Below are 18,580 nucleotides of genomic sequence, written 5' to 3' on the forward strand. Positions count from 1 at the left end.
ATTGAAAGTCTCCATTTCTTGGGTTTTGATTCACATCTGGGAAGGTGAACTGTTTTCAAGAAGCAAAACAAGTCCAGTTCTCTACCTGGGGCGTGGGGCCGTCCTGTTGACCTTTATTTCCCTAAAGTTCAACATGGATCCTTCTTCATCAGTTCCCCTGGTCTCATTGTTAATGAGAAGGCAAACCATCTTCAAGAACCGAAACCAATCAAGTTACCTTCAACTTCAGCACTTAATCACTATGATGACTTGTGACTGTGACAGACTTATTAAATGAATGTTTGTTTTCTCTCCCTCAGTGTGTAGACATGTCTGCTGCCAGCAACCTGAGGTCTGAAGATCAGTTCCTGTGCTCCATCTGTCTGGATGTCTTCACTGATCCAGTCAGTACATCATGTGGACACAACTTCTGTCAGAGCTGCATCACTCAGCACTGGGACGTTAGTGACAAGTGTCAGTGTCCAATCTGTAAGAGGAGTTTTGAAACAAGGCCTCAGCTTGAGATCAACAGGTTCATCTCTGAGGTTGTTGCTCAGTTCAGACATGAAGCTCAACAGAAAACCACTAGCAGCAGCTCAGAGCAACAAGTTTGCAAACCAGGAGAAGTTCCCTGTGACGTTTGCACTGGAACCAAACTGAAGGCCCTGAAGTCCTGCCTGGTGTGTCTGACCTCCTACTGTGAGACTCACCTGGAGCCTCATCTGACACTGTCACGTCTGAGGAGACATCAGCTGATGGAGCCTGTGGAGAACCTGGAGGACAGGATGTGTAGGAAGCACGATAAACCTCTGGAGCTGTTCTGTCAGACCGACCAGACATGTGTCTGTGTGCTCTGCTCTGTTTTAGACCACAAGACTCATGAGTTTGTTCCTCTGAGAGAAGAATATGAAGGAAAGAAGGCAGAGCTGCAGAAGACAGAGGCTGAAACTCAGCAGATGATCCAGAAGAGACAACTGAAGATTGAGGAGATGAAACAGTCAGTGAAGATCAGTAAAGCTGCTGCAGACAGAGAGAAAGCAGAAGGTGTTGAGGTCTTCACTGCTCTGAAGGAGTCTGTTGACAGAGGCCTGAAGCAGCTCATCAAGGAGATCGAAGAGAAACAGAAAAGCTCAGAGAAACAGGCTGAAGACTTCATCACAGAGCTGGAACAGGAAATCTCTGAGCTGAAGAAGAGAAGCACTGAGGTGGAGCAGCTCTCACTCTCTGAAGACCACCTCCACCTCCTCCAAAGCTTCCCATCTCTGAAAGCTGCTCCACCCACCAAGGACTGGACACAGGTCAGAGTCCGTCCACCATCATATGAGGGGACTGTGGTGAGAGCTGTGTCTCAGCTGCAGGAGACGATCCGTGGACAGATGGAGGAGATGAAGCTTAAGTTGAAGATGAAGGCTGAGATGAAGATGGTCCAGCAGTTTGCAGTGGATGTGACTCTGGATCCTGATACAGCACATCCTAAACTCATCCTGTCTGATGATGGAAAACAAGTTCATCATGGTGATGTGAAGAAGAAACTCCCAGACAACCCAGAGAGATTTTCTAAATGTCCCTGTGTTTTAGGGAAACAGAGTTTCTCTTCAGGCAGATTTTACTTTGAGGTTCAGGTCAAAGGAAAAACTAAGTGGGATGTGGGAGTGGCCAGAGAGGCGATCAACAGAAAGGGACACGTCACACTGACTCCTCATAATGGTCTCTGGACGATATATATGAGAAATGGAAATGAGTACAACGCTGCTGCTGGCCCCTCAGTTGATCTCAATCTGAGGTCTGGTCTTGAGAAGGTGGGGGTGTTTGTGGATTATGAGGAGGGTCTGGTCTCCTTTTATGACGTAGATGCTGCAGCTCTCATCTACTCCTTCACTGGCTGCTGCTTCACTGACAAACTACACCCATTCTGCAATCCCTGTGGTAATGATGAAGATAAAAACTCTTCCCCTCTGATCATCTGTCCTGTCAATCAAACTGTACAGCTCAAAACATCTAATTCTTTGGAGAACTTGATGGAGGGGGGGTCACACGTCCTTGGAGTTGAGTAAATCTGGCATGGGGTTGAACATTTATGTAAGGTTTGGTGAGTTTTCGCCCATGGGAAGTAGGATTTCCTCGGAAGAAGAAGAAGAATTCCTAGGAATACAATAGTGTCCTTGCAGCTTAGCTGCCCAGACCCTAAATATTTAGTTTCAATACTGTACAATGTAAATATTTTTGTTTCCTACTGAGTTAACCTTCATCAGATCATCATCACACAGGAACGTTAACTGTGTGATAACTGTTGTTTAATCACTTGTTACTTCAGACGATTTGATTAGATCAGTGGAAACAGGTAAAATGGTTTATCACTGAAATGAATCTGTTAATAAACTGAGTCTGGTTTAGGGTGTTAGAAAAAGATGCAGTTGTTTATTAATGTAAATGTTGATCACTATGACTCTTGTGAATATAAACACATGTTTATCAGAGATGTTGTAATTGTTGACAAATGTTGTATATTCATCATGTAGAACATTATAACACACTGAGGTTGTTGTGTGTATTTATTTGTTAAATCCTATTTCTCTATATAATCATTAATATGATATCCAGGACTGATTAAACAAAACAAGAAGATTCCTCCGTTACCGCAGTCCCTTTGGTTAAATGTTGAACAAACAACTCAATCAATCAATCAATCAATCAATCAATCAGTCAAACTTTATTTATAGAGCACTTTTCCTACATAGACATGTAACACAAAGTGCTTTACACACATAAACAAGAAAATAGAAAAAACAATTACAAATTAAGCCCCTCCCTCCCACACTATTTGGGGCCGTCCACACTGGGAGGAGTCGCAGGCTGTGCCACAGGGGGCACCAGCGCCCAGGCCCCCCGACCCCGACAGACCACAGCCAGCCGAGCCGAAGGGACCCAGGGACAGCGCCCCCCAGCAGCAGCCCAGACACAGCTCCCAGCGTGGAAGACCCCCCCTGAGGAAACACTGTGGAGTTAAAGCTGAAATCTAAAAACATAAGATAGGATAAAAACCCTGAAAAAACAAGTTAACAGAGTAAACAGCTTAAAAGGATAAATAAATATGTAAGATAATATTAGATTAGATTAGATTAGATTAGATAAAACTTTATTCATCCCGAAGGAAATTATTCGGCCAGGCCGCTCCAGAGAAAATTGAAAATAAATAGGATACAAGGAGGAAAATATACGACAAAATATATCCTGCAATGTCTAGACAATATACACAACAAAGAAGCAACCTAGATATAAGTTAAAAGTTAAATACAGTGCAACATTAACTCATTGAGTGCCACGCTCCTTTCCAAAGTTTTAGTCAAGTGTACCGGCAATTTAGACCATTTTTGACTTTTTATGTAGAGCCATAGTGTATTCTATATTATTGCCACCAACACATACTGTAGCTCAATTGAAAGGTTTAACTTTATGCTTCAAATGACTACAAATCGTTTGTTTCTACGTGCCTCCGTTCCTGAGAAAAGTCAAGCTAAACATGGCTGGGTTTCACCAAAATCCCTCCTTTTTTTCTAGAAAAGTAGATAGAGCGCCTTTTATGAAAGGTGCTCTGTTTGTGTCTGTCGCTCTTCCGACACTCGCATTTATGGATCAAAGGGCTCGTATAAGATAAATATATACAACAATTGTTGTTCTATTCACAAATCCACCATCGGGGGCGGGGGGGGCGCCACTAAACAACACTAACACAGACGCACCGTGCCGTGTCACAGCTTCTCCCCGCGGAGCGTGAGGGTCTGTCGGCCACCGCGGCTCGGGAAGACCGGTCCCGCCGGTGGTCGCGGTCCTTCTGTGGTACGGGTCGGTGATGCCGGTCTGCTTTGGCCCAGAGACCATCAGATTTTACCGCGGGGGGACTTTGGGGAGGACACGGTGTTGCTCGAGGTGAAGACCGGGCGGGACAGTCGGCTGAGAGCTTCCTGTTTCTGCTCCGAGCAGCTCGAGCAGCTGGAGCAGCAGCGCAGGTGAGAGCAGAGCAGCTGCTGCATCTGCGCTGCATCTGCATGCAGAACTCCGTTTGCAAAAGCCGAGTTATGATAAAAACTTCCAGATCATGAGCTGTCATGTGACTTTGATCGTCATCTATTTCAGTTCTCCTCGTCGTAGAGTCCCCAAATTTACATATAATGTGTATTAAAGTGTCTATTTTCATAATTTAAAAAAAAAAGCAAAAAACGAAAAATCTCGTTTTTGGCACTCAACGCATGGGAACGAAAAACGAGAAATTCCGTGGTTGGCACTCAATGAGTTAATTTAAAAAATGCTGTAATACAAAGTCCGAAAAACACGATCTAAGAATTAGATATGTTTTATGTTCCCCTCCCAGCAAAGGGTGAGGAATTGTACAGTCTGATTGCCACAGGGAGGAAAGACCTCCTGTGGCGTTCTGTAGTGCACTTGGGTGGTCGCAGTCTCTGGCTGAAGGAGCTCTGGCAGGATGCCAGTGTGGCATGCAGAGGGTGAGAGGTGTTGTCCATGATGCTTAACAGCTTCGTCAGCATCCTCCGCTCAGCCACCTCCACCACAGACTCCAGCTCTACTCCCAGGACAGAACCAGCTTTCCTGATGAGCTTGTTGAGCCTGTTGACGTCGGCTGCCTTCAACCTGCTTCCCCAGCAAACCACAGCATAAAAAAAGACACTTGCAACCACTGAGTTGTAGAGCATCTGCAGCATAGTGCTGCAGACGTTAAATTTTGTTGTCGTTGTGGACGCCCAGATATTTATAACTGACTAACTTGAGACAAAAATCAAAAGGTAATGAGTGAAATTTAATGTATGTTTAATATGTTGCAAGGTTTTATCCATGTTGCAACTGTCCCCACGTTTGGGGGTAAAACGTGGGTCAGGTAAACAATACGACATCGCCATGACAACATATTGTCATGTGTATTGTTTTGCCTCATGCTGACGGACCACTTGTTTACATAGAGGCTTGTTTATGTCGTTACGTGCAGCGGCTGTTGTCCGTCTGCCGTCTGCCCAATTTCACGTGAATGCAGCATGAAAAATACAATTGAGTTGCTGGCGATATACAACCACAACGCTAGATAGAGAGTAGAGTAATTCCTACAGTATGTACCTTTAAGTGTATGGAGGCTTTAAAGTGTCAAACAAAGAGAGATTTCCTGTTTTCTCTCTCACTGCTCCTTTCAAATTAAAGGTGAAAACTTCCCAGAAAAAAAATAATTTTATTAATTAAATTATTAATTAATTAATTAATTTCTGTCTTGCAGCATGATGATGATGATGATGATGATGATGATATGATGACTTCTTTTATAAAAGAAAAGAAAGAAGTTGGAAAAGATGGAGGAGCCACATTTCCAGATTAAAAAATAAATCTTGTTATAAATAAAAATTTCATTTTTTAAATTTATTGATAACGATGTCATGCATACGACGGAGTATTAGGGCCACATTGACAAATAAAATAATCACAAACTTAGAGAATAAAATCATAACTTTACGACTTCATTTATTCAATTCATTCTCGTGATTTTATGACTTTTTTCTCGTAGGAAATGTAAGACTTTATTCTCATAAATGTATGACTTTATTCTCGAAGTCTGTGTTTTCAATTTTGATTTAAACGAGGAGTTTCTATTTGGTTATTTAAAAGTCTCACGTTAATGTGGATTAATCTACGTTACCCACACTTGTTAATGGCTCCATTTTCGATAAATATATAGTTTTGTCTCTATCGTTAATTTGTTATTATTAGTGGTGGCGGAAATGCTGGTTGAGCCGACCGGCGTTTCTTTACTTTCGGTTTCGTGGCGAGTCATGAGAATAACATCACCGTTTATGGTCGGAACTACGACGGTATGTGATCGTCTTCGAACCTCTGACTTTAATTCTTGATGAATGAAAACATGAGTCTGTCTTGCGCCGGTCAAAGAATTTCATGGTGCGCGGAGGCTCAAAATGTAGTGTGAAAACACTTCGCTTTTCCAAAACTCCTCGTTGTCCCTTTAAGCTTGGAAAAGATTATACTGTATGTGTATATATATAATATTTTATATAACGTCTAACGTCACAATGTGCAACTGAGTGAACATACCTTTATTTTGCAGAGTCTCCATATTTTAATTTCATCAGATTCGTCCTGAAACCAGAGCTGTGGATTAAAAAGTCAAAATAAGCTCCTTGCTGTTGTTTAACAGGAGCAGAAACACCGAGGCCACAGAATCGTTAACTATCTCATTTTATAGTGAAGCCACGCCTCCAAATTAAAACCTTTAATTTGTTAACATGCAACGACTTCCTGTGAAGAAGAAATATCAAAGTGTAAAAATATTTAGTTGATTAATTACACTGGAAACGTTTAAACGAATCCAAAGGTTAACGACAAATTTCAATAAAAACAGAAACAAAGACCAGTCAACGCTCGGGTCACACATTTGTTTTATTGACATGACAGTGAGATCGCCACGGTAACAGCGAGTTTCTTCCTGAAAAGCTTCGTGATGAGCAGCAAAGTGCTTCTTTACACTGAAATGGACGTGAACGAGCTGCGACTGTCTCTGTAACAGGCCGGTCCTCTTCACTGAAGAGACTCTTCAAGGTGCAAATGGCTTTGGTTTGGTTTTTTTTGTTTCAGTTTGTACTTTCTTTTCCTTTTTCTTTTTTTCCCAGAATGCCTCAGTGGTCGAGGATCCGCAGGTTTCCTGAGACGATCTTGTTCTCCAGCATCGCTCCGGCGGGAATATCGATCCGGTCGCCGTGATTGGCGATGATGATGACGGTTCCCTGGTGGGAGTAAAAAAACAAAAACAAAAACAGCGAGAATGACAACGACCGTTTACACAACAACGTTATAATTTCCCTGCGTCTTTAAAGGGATAAGTTCACCCAAAATTGAAATTGCACTCATTATCTACTCACCCTCATGTGGACTAAGGGCTGGGAGAAGTTTCAGAGTCCTCCGTGGCTTCTCTGAGTTACAGGGGGTCTCGGCGTAGCAGTGCATAACGGTTGCAAATGGATACCAACTGTCTTGGTAACAAAAAGACACACCAAAAAACATCCAAATACCTCCATTCTGCTCGTATGTAATATCCGTCTTGTATTGAAGCCCCGAAATGCGAAATTGTCCCAGAAAAATTGGAATAAGTCTATTTTTCAAGCTTGTCTCGAAGCTCCTCTTCCCGGTTCGTCAAATTTGGACGAACTGGGACTTTGGGGCTTCAATACAAGACGGACATTACATACGAGCAGCATGGAGGTATTTGGATGTTTTTTGGTGTGTCTTTTTGTTACGAAGAAAAGTAGTATCCATTTGCAACCATTATATGGACAAATACTGCTGCACGGAGCCCCCTGTAACTCAGAGAAGGCACGGAGGACTCTGAAACTTCTCCCAGCTCTTAGTCGACATGAGGGTGAGTAGATAATGAGTCTGATAATGAGTGAAATTTCAATTTTGGGTGAACTAACCCTTTAAACGCCTCGGAGATCGGAGGTCGGCGTTCCTATGGTTACCTTCAGAGAGACGTTCTTCCCGAAGGTGACGTCTCCGGACACCGTGAGGTGGTCGAGCTCCAACATGTCGGGGATGCTCTCGAACCGAGCCAGGAACTGCTGGACCTGGAGGGGGCGGAGCCTCGGTCAGACACGGAGCGATGACATCACAAGGACATCACAACACACCTGAACATAACACGCCCTCATGACGCCAACGGGACGAAACCTGTTTCTCTCTGGGTCAAAAGGGTTTTAGTCATGGAGTCGAATGATAAAGTTCTAGCCTCGTAAACCAGCCTCTGGCGGAAAAGCATTTCATTTAATTTCTCAGAGAGTCTGGCCTCATCCCCCCTGTAAGCGTTTCGACTGGGCGGGAGCTGGGCGGGAGCTGGGCGGGAGTAGAAGCATTGACAGACAACCCCATTCAGCCAATCAGCAAGTTGGTGTAGTGACGGGGCTTTGCACCAGTCGGTCCCTGATTGGCCAACGTGCTGTGTCAATCACAGCGGCGACGCTGATTGGCTCGGCCTTCTGAGGGTTTCAGGCCAAACACTCACAACGGGGATGAGGCCAGACTCTCCCTCGGAATGAAATGAAATGCATTTCCGGGAGCGGCTGGTTTACGAGGCTAGAAAAGTTCTACTGCTTCCCTGAAACAACCAGTCCAGGTCAGTCTAGTAAGCTAGGATCAGTCCAGTCCAATAACTCCAGTCTTGACCAATTCGGTCCAGAAAGTCAGGATCAGTCCAGTCCAGTAAGTCCAGTAATTTGGGATCTGTCCAGTCTAGACCATTAATCCAGGTTTGTCTGAATAGTCACAATGGTCATACATACCTGGATTAATCAGTTTGGTCCAATAATGTAAAGCAGGAAATAAAGGAGCTGTCTTATTTCAGGAAGTGGTGGAGCTGTGCATAAAGCCCATTCCAGTCCAGCCAGTGCTGTCCAGGTCTATGAGTTCAGAGCCCTGGTCAGTCCAGTCCAGTTTGTCCAGTCTAGACCAGGTCAGTCCGTTTAAGTCCAGTCCAGCAAATGAAACCAGGAAACACTGATGAGATAGAAAGAGTCGACGATGACGATGTCAGAACCTGATCCCAGAGGACCAGGATCACTGCCCCGTAGCCCCGTGACCTCTGACCTTGGTGAAGGAGCTGCCCAGCTTGACGTGCGGCGTGGAGGGGAACTCCCTGAGCCGGCTCATGGTGAGCGATCCGGCGTCCAGGCTGTAGAGGTTGGACATGACCAGCAGCAGGTCGGACGACGTCTTCACCGGCAGGAAGCGGCTCCGCGGGACGTTCACGCCCATCGCGTGGTCGAAGCACTTGATGGCCGCGCCCACCGCCGTCTCCAGCTGGATGACGTTCAGACCGCCGTCCAGCGTCTGGGGAGAGATTCAAGGCGTCAGAGGAGAGTAGGAAACCACAGCGCTGGGATGTAGTTGACTGGATTCCTTTTTAGTTTTTATTAATTAATTAATTAATTAATTATCAGAACAAATGTTAATTTATTTTCATTTTAAAAAGTGGATTAATTGATTAAAGGCTGATAATTATTGATTATTAATTGCTCTTTTTCCTGTTTATTGTGAACGGGACAGGTCTAAAGGTCGTTACAGCTCATTATGGACTTTTCACTAATGAACACAGTTTATTCAGAGGAGGCTCTAAGCCAATCAGAGGAGAGAAGGATCTGAGCCAATCAGAAGGGAGGAGGCTCTGAGCCAATCAGAGGAGAGGAGGATCTGAGCCAATCAGAGGAGAGGAGGTTCTGAGCCAATCAGAAGGGAGGAGGCTCTGAGCCAATCAGAGGAGAGGAGGATCTGAGCCAGTCAGAAGAGAAGGAGGTTCTGAGCCAATCAGAAGGGAGGAGGCTCTGAGCTCACCTGTGCATCATCTGAGGATTTTACAGGTGAATTTCCTCTTGATTTTGAGTCGTTTATTACAGAAAATTGTTAATATATTCAATAATTATTGATTAATTATTGGAAAGTCCTGTTGTAGTGATGTCACCAGCTGATCGACTCATTAACATATATCAATATAATTAGTTATAAAGTTAGTAGAAGACAGAGCAGCCACAGACTGGAGGTTCTTCATGGTTTCCACCAGGACCCAAAACCTGAAACTCGTCTGGTCCAGGTTCTGGCCTCCAGATAACAAAACCGGTCTGGACTGGTTCTGGACTGGTTCTGGGTGGTTCATCAGGTGTGTGTGTGTGTGTGTGTGTGTGTGTGTGTGTGTGTGTGTGTGTGTGTGTGTGTGTGAGACCTTGGGGTTGACGATGATCTCCAGGGCCATGCTGTTCTTGTCCTGCAGCCTCTTCATGGCCGGCAGCGAGATCCACAGGTTGTTGGTGTTGAAGATCTTGAACTTGGTGACGGACTTGAACTCGTCCACGTGGGCCTTGGGCACCTGGGCGATCTCCAGCAGCCTCAGGTGGTTGTCGTACTGGATCAGCGTGCCACCCTGCGGAGGACAGGAAACAGGAGGCCGAGCTGAGCCGAGCCGAGCCAAGACACCGACATCCAGTCCAGTTCTACATGAACTAGTTCATAGTTCTTTTTTCTTTTATTTTCTTTTTCAATATGTTGCTACAAGCTATTATTATCAAAATTATTGCCTCAGCCCATATCGAACCACAGACAGCTATTATTTTAGCAGTTTTTACCAGTAGTATATAGTTACTACTTTAGTTTACCTTACCTAACTGAGTTACAACGTGATGAAAGTAATTACCAGGAAAAGTAACTACTGCGTTACTATTTTATGAAATTCTCAAATATGTCAAATGACTTGGACTTCCCTCTCTAACCCCGTTTATCTTTTACTAACCAACTGGGTCAGTATTCCTCTACACAGAGAAGACAGGCTCCGCCACGCGCTGTATCACTCCACTGATCCAAACAGCTGATAGGTGTTGCCAGATTGGCTGGTTTTTCCGCTACATATTAAGGCCTGTTTACAGTGTTTTAGCTGTTTTTTACCCGGAAGGCTCTATGGAAATCTGGCACACTCCTGAACGAAGTCACACTTTGAGAGAGCGTTGTTCACAAACGCCAGAATGAACGCGTTCACAATAACGTTCATCAAGCGGAAATACAGAACGTTCAGTTCATGTTCGCCCAAAATATGAACGAGTTCATGAACGATGGTTCATTGAACGCGTTCAGGCACAACGCTGCCGACATCAACGGCGGCGAGCGGCAGCACTGACCTTGACGTCGGCCCGGGTCTTGTCGGTGACCTCCATGATGAACTCGCAGCGCTTGTCGGCCGGCTGACTCATCAGGTGGTTGAGGATGAAGAGGTCGACGGTGGCGCCCAGGTTGTCGATGTTGGACACGAAGATGTACTCCTTCCCCTCGGCGAGGAGCTGGTCCAGCAGCCCCGAGTTGTGGAAGCTGGCGTAGACGTCGCCGTGACCCGGAGGATACCAGGCCTCGGCGTTGTCGCCACTCATCCCCATGTTCTTGGCGATCGGCAGCAGAGACTCTTTGTTGATCCTCGGATACCTGGGAAAACAAACCATCAAATATGTGTGAGTGTGTGAGTGTGAAAGAGAGTGTGTGTCTGTGTGTGTGTGTGTGTGTGTGTGCGTGTGCGTACCTGCTCTGGTTGAAGGTGTGGATCTTGACCTTGTGGTGTTTGTACTTCTGCAGGATCTTCTTCGTGTCCTCGTCCGTGTTGAACGAGTTCATCAGAACCAGCGGGACGTCGGCATGGAACGCCTTGTTCAGGTGCTGCAGACCAAATAAAAAACAGCAGAACTCAGTCCAGTCCGGTTCAGACTAGTTCAGTCCAGGTCAGAGACCAGACCAGGTAAGTCTCTAGACCACTCCAAACCAGTCCATTCCGGTCCAGTCCTGTCTGTTCAGTCCAATCTAGAGTCTGGACTAATTACATTTAGTCCAATCCAATCGGGGCAGGTCTGGTCTGTTCCAGTACCGTTCAGCCCAGTTAGTCCAGTCCACTCTGGTCTGTTCAGTTCTGACAGTCAAGTCCAAGTCCAGTTAGTCCACTCCAGGTTAGTCCAGTCCTGTCCTCTCAGGTCCCGTTAGCCCAGACCAGGTAAGTCTCTAGACCACTCCAAACCAGCCAATTCTGGTCCAGTCCTGTCTGTTCAGTCCAATTTAGAGTCTAGACTAATTAAGTGAAGTCCAATCCAATCCTGGGCAGGTCTGGTCTGTTCAGTCCTGAAAGTCAAGTCCAAGTCCAGATAAGGTCAGACCAGTCCAGTCAACTAAATCTTGTTGAGTCAATCCTGTCCAGTCCAATCTAGTACAGTTCGGTTAGTCATGTCAGTTGAGTCTTGACAGTCAAGTCCAGATCAATCTGGTTGGGTCCAGTCCAGTCAGTCCAGGTTAGTCCAGTCCTGTCCTCTCAGGTCCCATCAGACTAGACCAGGTAAATCTAGACCACTCCAAACCAGTCCATTCTGGTCCTGTCCTGTCTGTTCAGTCCAATCTAGAGTCTGGACTAATTTAGTGAAGTCCAATTCAATCTGGGCAGGTCTGGTCTGTTCATTCCTGACAGTCCAGTCCAGATAAGGTCAGACCAGTCCAGTCAACTAAATCTTGTTGAGTCAATCCAATCTAATTGGGCCCAATCTAGTCCAGTCCAATCTAGTTCAGTCCAGGTCAGCCCAGACCAGCTAAGTCTAGACCACTCCAAACCAGTCCATTCTGGTCCAGTCCTGTCTGTTCAGTTCAATCTAGAGTCTAGACTAAGGTCCATTCTGTTAGTCCAGTCCACTCTGGTCTCTTCAGTCCTGAAAAGGTCAAACCAGTCCAGTCCAAACTTAATCTGGTTGTGTCGGTCCAATCTGATTGGGTCCAATCCAGTCAATCGGTTCAGTCCAGGTAGAGTCCTCTCCTGTATTATCCAGGTCAGTTGAGTCTTGACCACCAATGTGGTTGGGTCCAGTCCAGTCAGTCCAGTCCAGTCCAGTCCAGTCCAGTTCAGTCCACTGAGTCCAGTCCAGTCCTTGGACGTGTCTCACCTCGATCTGCTGCACCGTCAGGTCCAGGAAGGTGTTCTCGTTGCGGACACTGATCAGACTCTTGGGGCCTTTGCAGCCCATGCTGGTCCCCAGCCCTCCGTTCAGTTTGACCACGGCCAGTTTGTTGAGGCTGGCGGCCACGTTGTCAGGGAGACCCTTCGCCTTGATCCTGTCGTACGGCTGGATCTGGGATTTAAAAAGTGTCATTAAATTAAAACTAAAACCTGTTTTAGTGTCTCAAATATTCAACACAACACACAGACTACTGAGCATCAAAACCCTTCAACACTAATGAATGGGACAAAAAAAATCATGTGATATTGACGTTGTAATAAACCAAACAAACTCAGCTTGTTGTCAAACCCACTTACAGGAAGCTGTCTGCACAACTCTAGAAGAAGTACAACTAAAGGCCCCAGACTGGTCCCTCCCTTTATTGTGATCGGTCCCTCACTTTATTGACCGGTCCCTCGCTTTATTGAGACTGGTCCCTCGCTTTATTGAGACTGGTCCCTCGCTTTATTGACTGGTCCCTGGCTTTATTGTGATCGGTCCCTCACTTTATTGACCGGTCCCTCGCTTTATTGACCGGTCCCTCGCTTTATTGACCGGTCCCTCGCTTTATTGACTGGTCCCTGGCTTTATTGTGATCGGTCCCTCACTTTATTGACCGGTCCCTCGCTTTATTGACCGGTCCCTCGCTTTATTGACCGGTCCCTCGCTTTATTGACTGGTCCCTGGCTTTATTGTGACCGGTCCCTCGCTTTATTGTGACTGGTCCTTCACTTTATTGTGACCGGTCCTTCACTTTATTGTGACCGGTCCTTCACTTTATTGTGACTGGTCCCTCGCTTTATTGTGACTAGTCCTTCGCTTTATTGAGACTGGTCCTTCACTTTATTGTGACCGGTCCCTCACTTTATTGTGACCGGTCCCTCGTTATATCATGTCCCTAGAAACACTTCCTGTTGTTGTTCTGAGGTTTTTGTCAAACTGATAAAGTTGTTTTTTTTAATTTGTAGCACGTCCATGTGTCTTCACAGTGAGTTGACCCCCCAGGGCCACCATAGAATCCGTTCATATTTCACATAATTTAGTTGATTTCCTCTGTTTCTGTTTTTTTTTTTTAATAAACCTGCTTCTGTCCCCGGCCGGGGGCTTTTATTTTGTTAAATTAAAGGTAGAGGGCAACAAGAACCGACACTAGTGAATGGATGGAAATAACACGGAGTGTGTGAAGCAACCACGTGTGTGTGTGTTACATAAGTGCACTCAGCATCTACAGTTTCACATTCTCTGATCAGCCGACACGACGAAGATCAGTTCATCATCAGTTTTAAGCCACAGCTGGGACTGTGTGTGTGTCTGTTAGTGTGTATGTTAGTATGTGTGTGTGTGTGTGTGTGTGTGTGTGTGTGTGTCGTGAGTCCCACAGGAGATAAATGTCAGCGTCTCCCACCCTGAGTCCAGACTTCGAATGCTGCGGCGGTCACACTATTCTTAGTCCTAACCTTCACTCTGGGAACACAGAGTGTGTATGTGTGTGTGTGTGTGTGTGTGTGTGTGTGTGTGTGTGTGTGTGTGTGTGTGTGTGTGTGTGTGTGTGTGTGTGTGAAATGTCACCGTGCTGATAAATAGCTGCGGCCGTCTGAGTGATCTCAAGTTTCCTGAACTCGACTATTTCCAGGCAGAACAGAAACAGAGCGACGGCTTCAGGAACAGGGACAGGGACAGGGAACGCCGGACACAGGTTCGATGCCGCAGGACAGTCAGCTGACAGGATATCAGTTTCATCTGTGTGTGTGTGTGTGTGACTGGTGGTCACATTGGCGATTAGCGTAGCTTAGCACAAAGACTGGAAGCGGGGGGAAACTGTTAGCCTGGCTGCATCTTCCATCGACTCCACATCCACACTGCAAAAACTCAAAATCTTACCAAGAATATTTGTCTTATTTCCAGTCAAAACAAATCTCATTCTACTTAAAATAAGACTCATCACTTAAAAAGTAGCTTGTTCTTAGACACTTTTTACTTCTTTCAAGCATATTTTCACTTGAAATAAGTAGAAAAATCTGACAGTGGAGCAAGTTTTTCTTCCTTATTACAAGCACAAAAAACTTGGCAGATTTTTCTACTTATTTCAATTGAAAATTAGTTTGAAACAAGTGAAAATGATCTAAAAACAAGTTAATTTTTAGGTGATGAGTCTTATTTTAAGTGGAAAGAGATTAGTTTTGACCAGAAATTAGATATTTTGACAAGAAATAAGACAAATATTCTTGGAAAGATTTTGAGTTTTTGCAGTGTGATTGACAGGTTGGATCTCATTAGTTAAAAACAGTTTTATGGGGTTGCACAACATGTATCAGGCTCAGTCCTAACAACCGTGAGTTCGATTCCAGCCTGTGACCCTTTGCTTCACCTCCACCTCTCACTCTCTCTCTCTGTTGTCGTGACGTCTGCAAACATTGGTTTAGTAAAAAAACCTCCGACCCTGAACAAACGTAATCAATCATGAACGGACCTCTGCAGAGACACCTGAACGCACCACGAGATCAGAGTCCAGACGTTGATCGATGGTGACACAGAAACATGAGACCTGCAGTTACTCAACCGTTCTGCACCTGAACGCATCGCGGCCGCCGCTGAGCCGAGGTCGGACTGAAGGTCACAGACAAAACGTCAGGAAGTGACCAACCACCACACGAAGAGATGGAGATGTGAAGAGCAGTGGTGTAGTCTAATGTTTTGTAGTGGGTACCGGTAAACTGCTTTTTAGGTGGTAAACTGTTCATACTTGTATCACATAGACCGGTAGTTCTCAAACTTTTTATATCAAGGACCCCAAAACTGACACAAATTAGACCATGGGCCCCCATTGGACAAAATGTTGAAGCAAACACCAGAAATACACAAACAATCAATGTACGTTTGAATTAGGCGTACATTTTCGAAAGATTATAGAGAAATTTCTGGAAAAAAGTGGTAAGATTTAAAAAAAAAATAAAAACGTTTAAGAAAAAACTGGTAAGATTTCTCAAAAGAATTCTAGAAAAAGCGGTAAGATTTCACAAAAATTTTTAGAAAAATGTGGTACAATTTCTCTCTCAAAAAAAGGGGCAAACAACAACACAAAAGGGGGTCAAATTTCTTGAAAAAAATAATAATAACAAGTAAAAAAGAAAAATTTAAAAGAAACTGGTAAAATTTCTCCAAAAAAATCTAGGAAAAGTGGTAACATTTCTAAAAAATTTAAAAATAATAACAAAAAGTGATAACATTTCTGAAAAAAAAAAAAGTTATAAAATTCTAGGAAAAAGTGGTGAAATTTCCGGAAAAAGTTGGGGACCCCCTTGAATCCTGTCAACCCTCCCACTTTGAGAACCACTGACATTTACTTTAGTTAGATAGTTTTGTTGTACTGGGTATACTGGAATATTTATGCATTTTCAGTGGGTATACTGAGTAGGCTATACCTGAGTACCACATAGACTACACCACTGGTGAAGACGTGCACGTGAAGATGTGCATGTGAAGATGTGCACGTGAAGATGTGCACGTGAAGATGTGCACGTGAAGATGTGCACGTGCTCCTGCTCTCGTGTGTTTGAGCCGCCAACATTCGGCCGCTCAGAGCGTCGTCGACCTTGGATTACGACACAGAGACTGAAACATGAAACTCTGAGCCGTGGTCAACTGTGTGATCTGTGTGTGTGTGTGTGTGTGTGTGTGTGTGTGTGTGTGTGTGTGTGTGTGTGTGTGTGTGTGTGTGTGTGTGTGTGTGTGTGTGTGTGTGTGCGCGTGTGTGTGTGTGTGTGTGTGTCGGCTCACCGAGTCCTCTGGAGGCCGGTTGATCTTGTCCCAGTCGACGTCCGGACCTTTGACCTGGAGGAACCGGTGGAAGAGTTTCTTGAAGCCATCGAAGTCTTTTCTGGAAATCTGGAGGAGAACGAAGCAGAAACCAACGTGTCACTGTGACCTCTGACCTTTGACCTCTGACCTCTGACCACCAAGGAGAGGAACGACCCCTAAAACATGGACGTTAGTTAGCATTCTGGGTAAATGACGTTGTGGTGGAGGTGATGACCGCGTATCTCTACCTGTCTGATTGTTGAAAAACAGAAAAAACACTTCAACATAAACTGAAGCAAAAACCGGTTTATACATATAAATATAAATACATGTACTGTATATAAAGAGACATGCATCTGCTTAACAAGTGTATATGAGACAATAAATCAATTAATTCACATATAACATAACATTAAAGCCCCTACAAAGAACTTTCATTTTGTGTTGATTTTGGCGACCCCTGTGGACAAAAGCGGTAGCGTTTTGTCGGAATGAAGACTGCATTTCCCATGAGCTTTAGCGCGTATTGTCGTAAAGACGCTTATCTGGCTCGCGTGTCAGGGCTCCAGACTAACTTTCTGTGAGCAGTTTTAGGCAAATTACTTTTTAAAGCAGAAGTAAGGTGAATGTTTGTGTTAATCTAAGTCTTAAATAGTTATATCTTCCGACAGCAATCACTTATATAGAGTGTTTGGTCTGAAACACGGGTCTGTCAGTCACTCTGCTCTGCTCTGAGCCGAGGAGAAAACTTTCCTTGTATCCTACAACCTTCATCCAATGAGGAGAGAGAACGGCATAAAGGGGCGGTCCTCTCTGTGTGTGCAGCCAAGGGATGCGCGTGAATGTGGTGACGTAGGGACGAGGGCGGGGACTGCTAACTCCATCGGCTGACAGGAAGTTAGCCAAAACCACCGGATCGCTTACTTCTGCTTTAATTACCATCCTAAATACAGCAGAAACCAGAGACTTTTGCATAACCAGTTAAAAGTTCCTTGTAGGGTCTTTGAACACGTTCTTTATAATCAAAACGCTCTGGTGGACAAGTTGTGAGCTGCACATTCACCACGCTATGAGATAATAACACAACGTTACCACACAGAGTTGTTTTAGAGGGAAATTCATGCAAAACTGCTGATGCACGTTGCCTTCAGGGACAGTTTTTCATCAAGCAGTCTCTGTATTTCCCTCTAAAACAACTCTGTCTGGTAACGTTGTGTTATTATCTCATAGTGTGGTGAATGTGCAGGTCACAACTTGTCCACCAGAGCGTTGTGGAGTTGTTGGATTGTGAGTTTGATGAGGGAAACCAAGAAATCCCATGAGCCTCCGTAGCATAGCTCTGAGCAGCTCACGGCTCTACTCCGCCGTTCTAAAAATAGCTTGCACCGACAATTAAAGGTAACGAACCTACTGCTATGACTATAGGGATTATGGCAATGGGCCGATTTGACAAAATGTTGAACTATCCCTTTAAAACCAGAGGACGACGACGGACAGGAAACGTCTTTTATCTCTAGTTGATCCGTCCTCTGTCCTGGCCGACTAAAGATCCTGTCAGTCTCTCAGCAGGAGGATGTGGTTGTAGTTTACTAGAGGACCCTGAACGCCTCTCGGCCTCTGAGCTGAGTGAGTGTGTGTGTGTGTGTGTGTGTGTGTGTGTGTGTGTGTGTGTGTGTGTGTTGAACCTTCAGGTTGTCGACCTGCCCTCTGAGGGGAACGACCTCCTGCTCCTCCACACAAATATTTGTTCTATATCTGCACCTCGTTCACCAGGCGACGTTCAAGAGCGTTCGCTCACTGTTCACAGCTGTTCAGCCAAACCACCAAACTAATTCGTTACATCAACGGTAACACTTTATAACAAGTACACACTATTAAACATTAGTTAAGCATTAATAAATACTGAATTCTTCATTTATAACACATGAATACTTATTAGTACGTAGTTTATAAACACAGTTACAAATGTTTTTCTCATCATTGATAAGCACTAACTGTATTTATAAACTACTACTAATGAGTATTCATGCATTATAAATGAAGAACTCAGTATTTATTAATGCTTAACTAATGCTTAAAGGGATAGTTCAACATTTTGGCAAATTGGCCCATTGCCATAATCCCTATAGTCATAGCAGTAGGTTCGTTACCTTTATTTGTCGGTGTAAGCTATTTTTAGAACGGAGGAGCGGAGCCGTGAGCTGCTCAGAGCTACGCTATGGAGGCTCATGGGATTTCTTGGT

The 18,580-nt window shown here is 44.7% G+C and overlaps 2 protein-coding genes across 4 annotated transcripts in view; one reads left to right on the forward strand and one right to left on the reverse strand.

Moving 5' to 3' along the window:
• LOC310985209 (UTP--glucose-1-phosphate uridylyltransferase-like) overlaps nt 1-18,580 on the reverse strand; it is a 283,068-nt gene that overhangs the window by 256,843 nt on the left and 7,645 nt on the right. For 2 of the 3 annotated variants that reach the window (XM_083970732.1, XM_083970731.1), the window contains exons 3-10: nt 16,317-16,424; nt 12,486-12,671; nt 11,093-11,226; nt 10,701-10,998; nt 9,755-9,952; nt 8,626-8,868; nt 7,506-7,610; nt 6,412-6,773 (exon numbers count right to left, since the gene is read on the reverse strand). In XM_083970732.1, the coding sequence (XP_083826858.1) occupies nt 6,666-6,773; nt 7,506-7,610; nt 8,626-8,868; nt 9,755-9,952; nt 10,701-10,998; nt 11,093-11,226; nt 12,486-12,671; nt 16,317-16,424 (1,380 nt within the window). In that variant the 3' untranslated portion in view covers nt 6,412-6,665. Of the gene's footprint in view, nt 1-6,411; nt 6,774-7,460; nt 7,611-8,625; nt 8,869-9,754; nt 9,953-10,700; nt 10,999-11,092; nt 11,227-12,485; nt 12,672-16,316; nt 16,425-18,580 lie in introns of those variants that run through there. The other variant, XM_083970733.1, reaches the window with a different exon arrangement.
• On the forward strand, nt 309-2,033 carry LOC310988611 (E3 ubiquitin-protein ligase TRIM21-like; the record flags this gene model as incomplete). The annotated part of the gene is made up of 1 exon (XM_083975269.1): nt 309-2,033. The coding sequence occupies one exon, from the start codon at nt 309-311 to the stop codon at nt 2,031-2,033; it is 1,725 nt and encodes a 574-aa protein (XP_083831395.1).

Source organism: Trachurus trachurus (assembly GCF_905171665.1).
Source record: "Trachurus trachurus genome assembly, chromosome: 1".
In the NCBI taxonomy this organism is placed as follows: domain Eukaryota; kingdom Metazoa; phylum Chordata; class Actinopteri; order Carangiformes; family Carangidae; genus Trachurus; species Trachurus trachurus.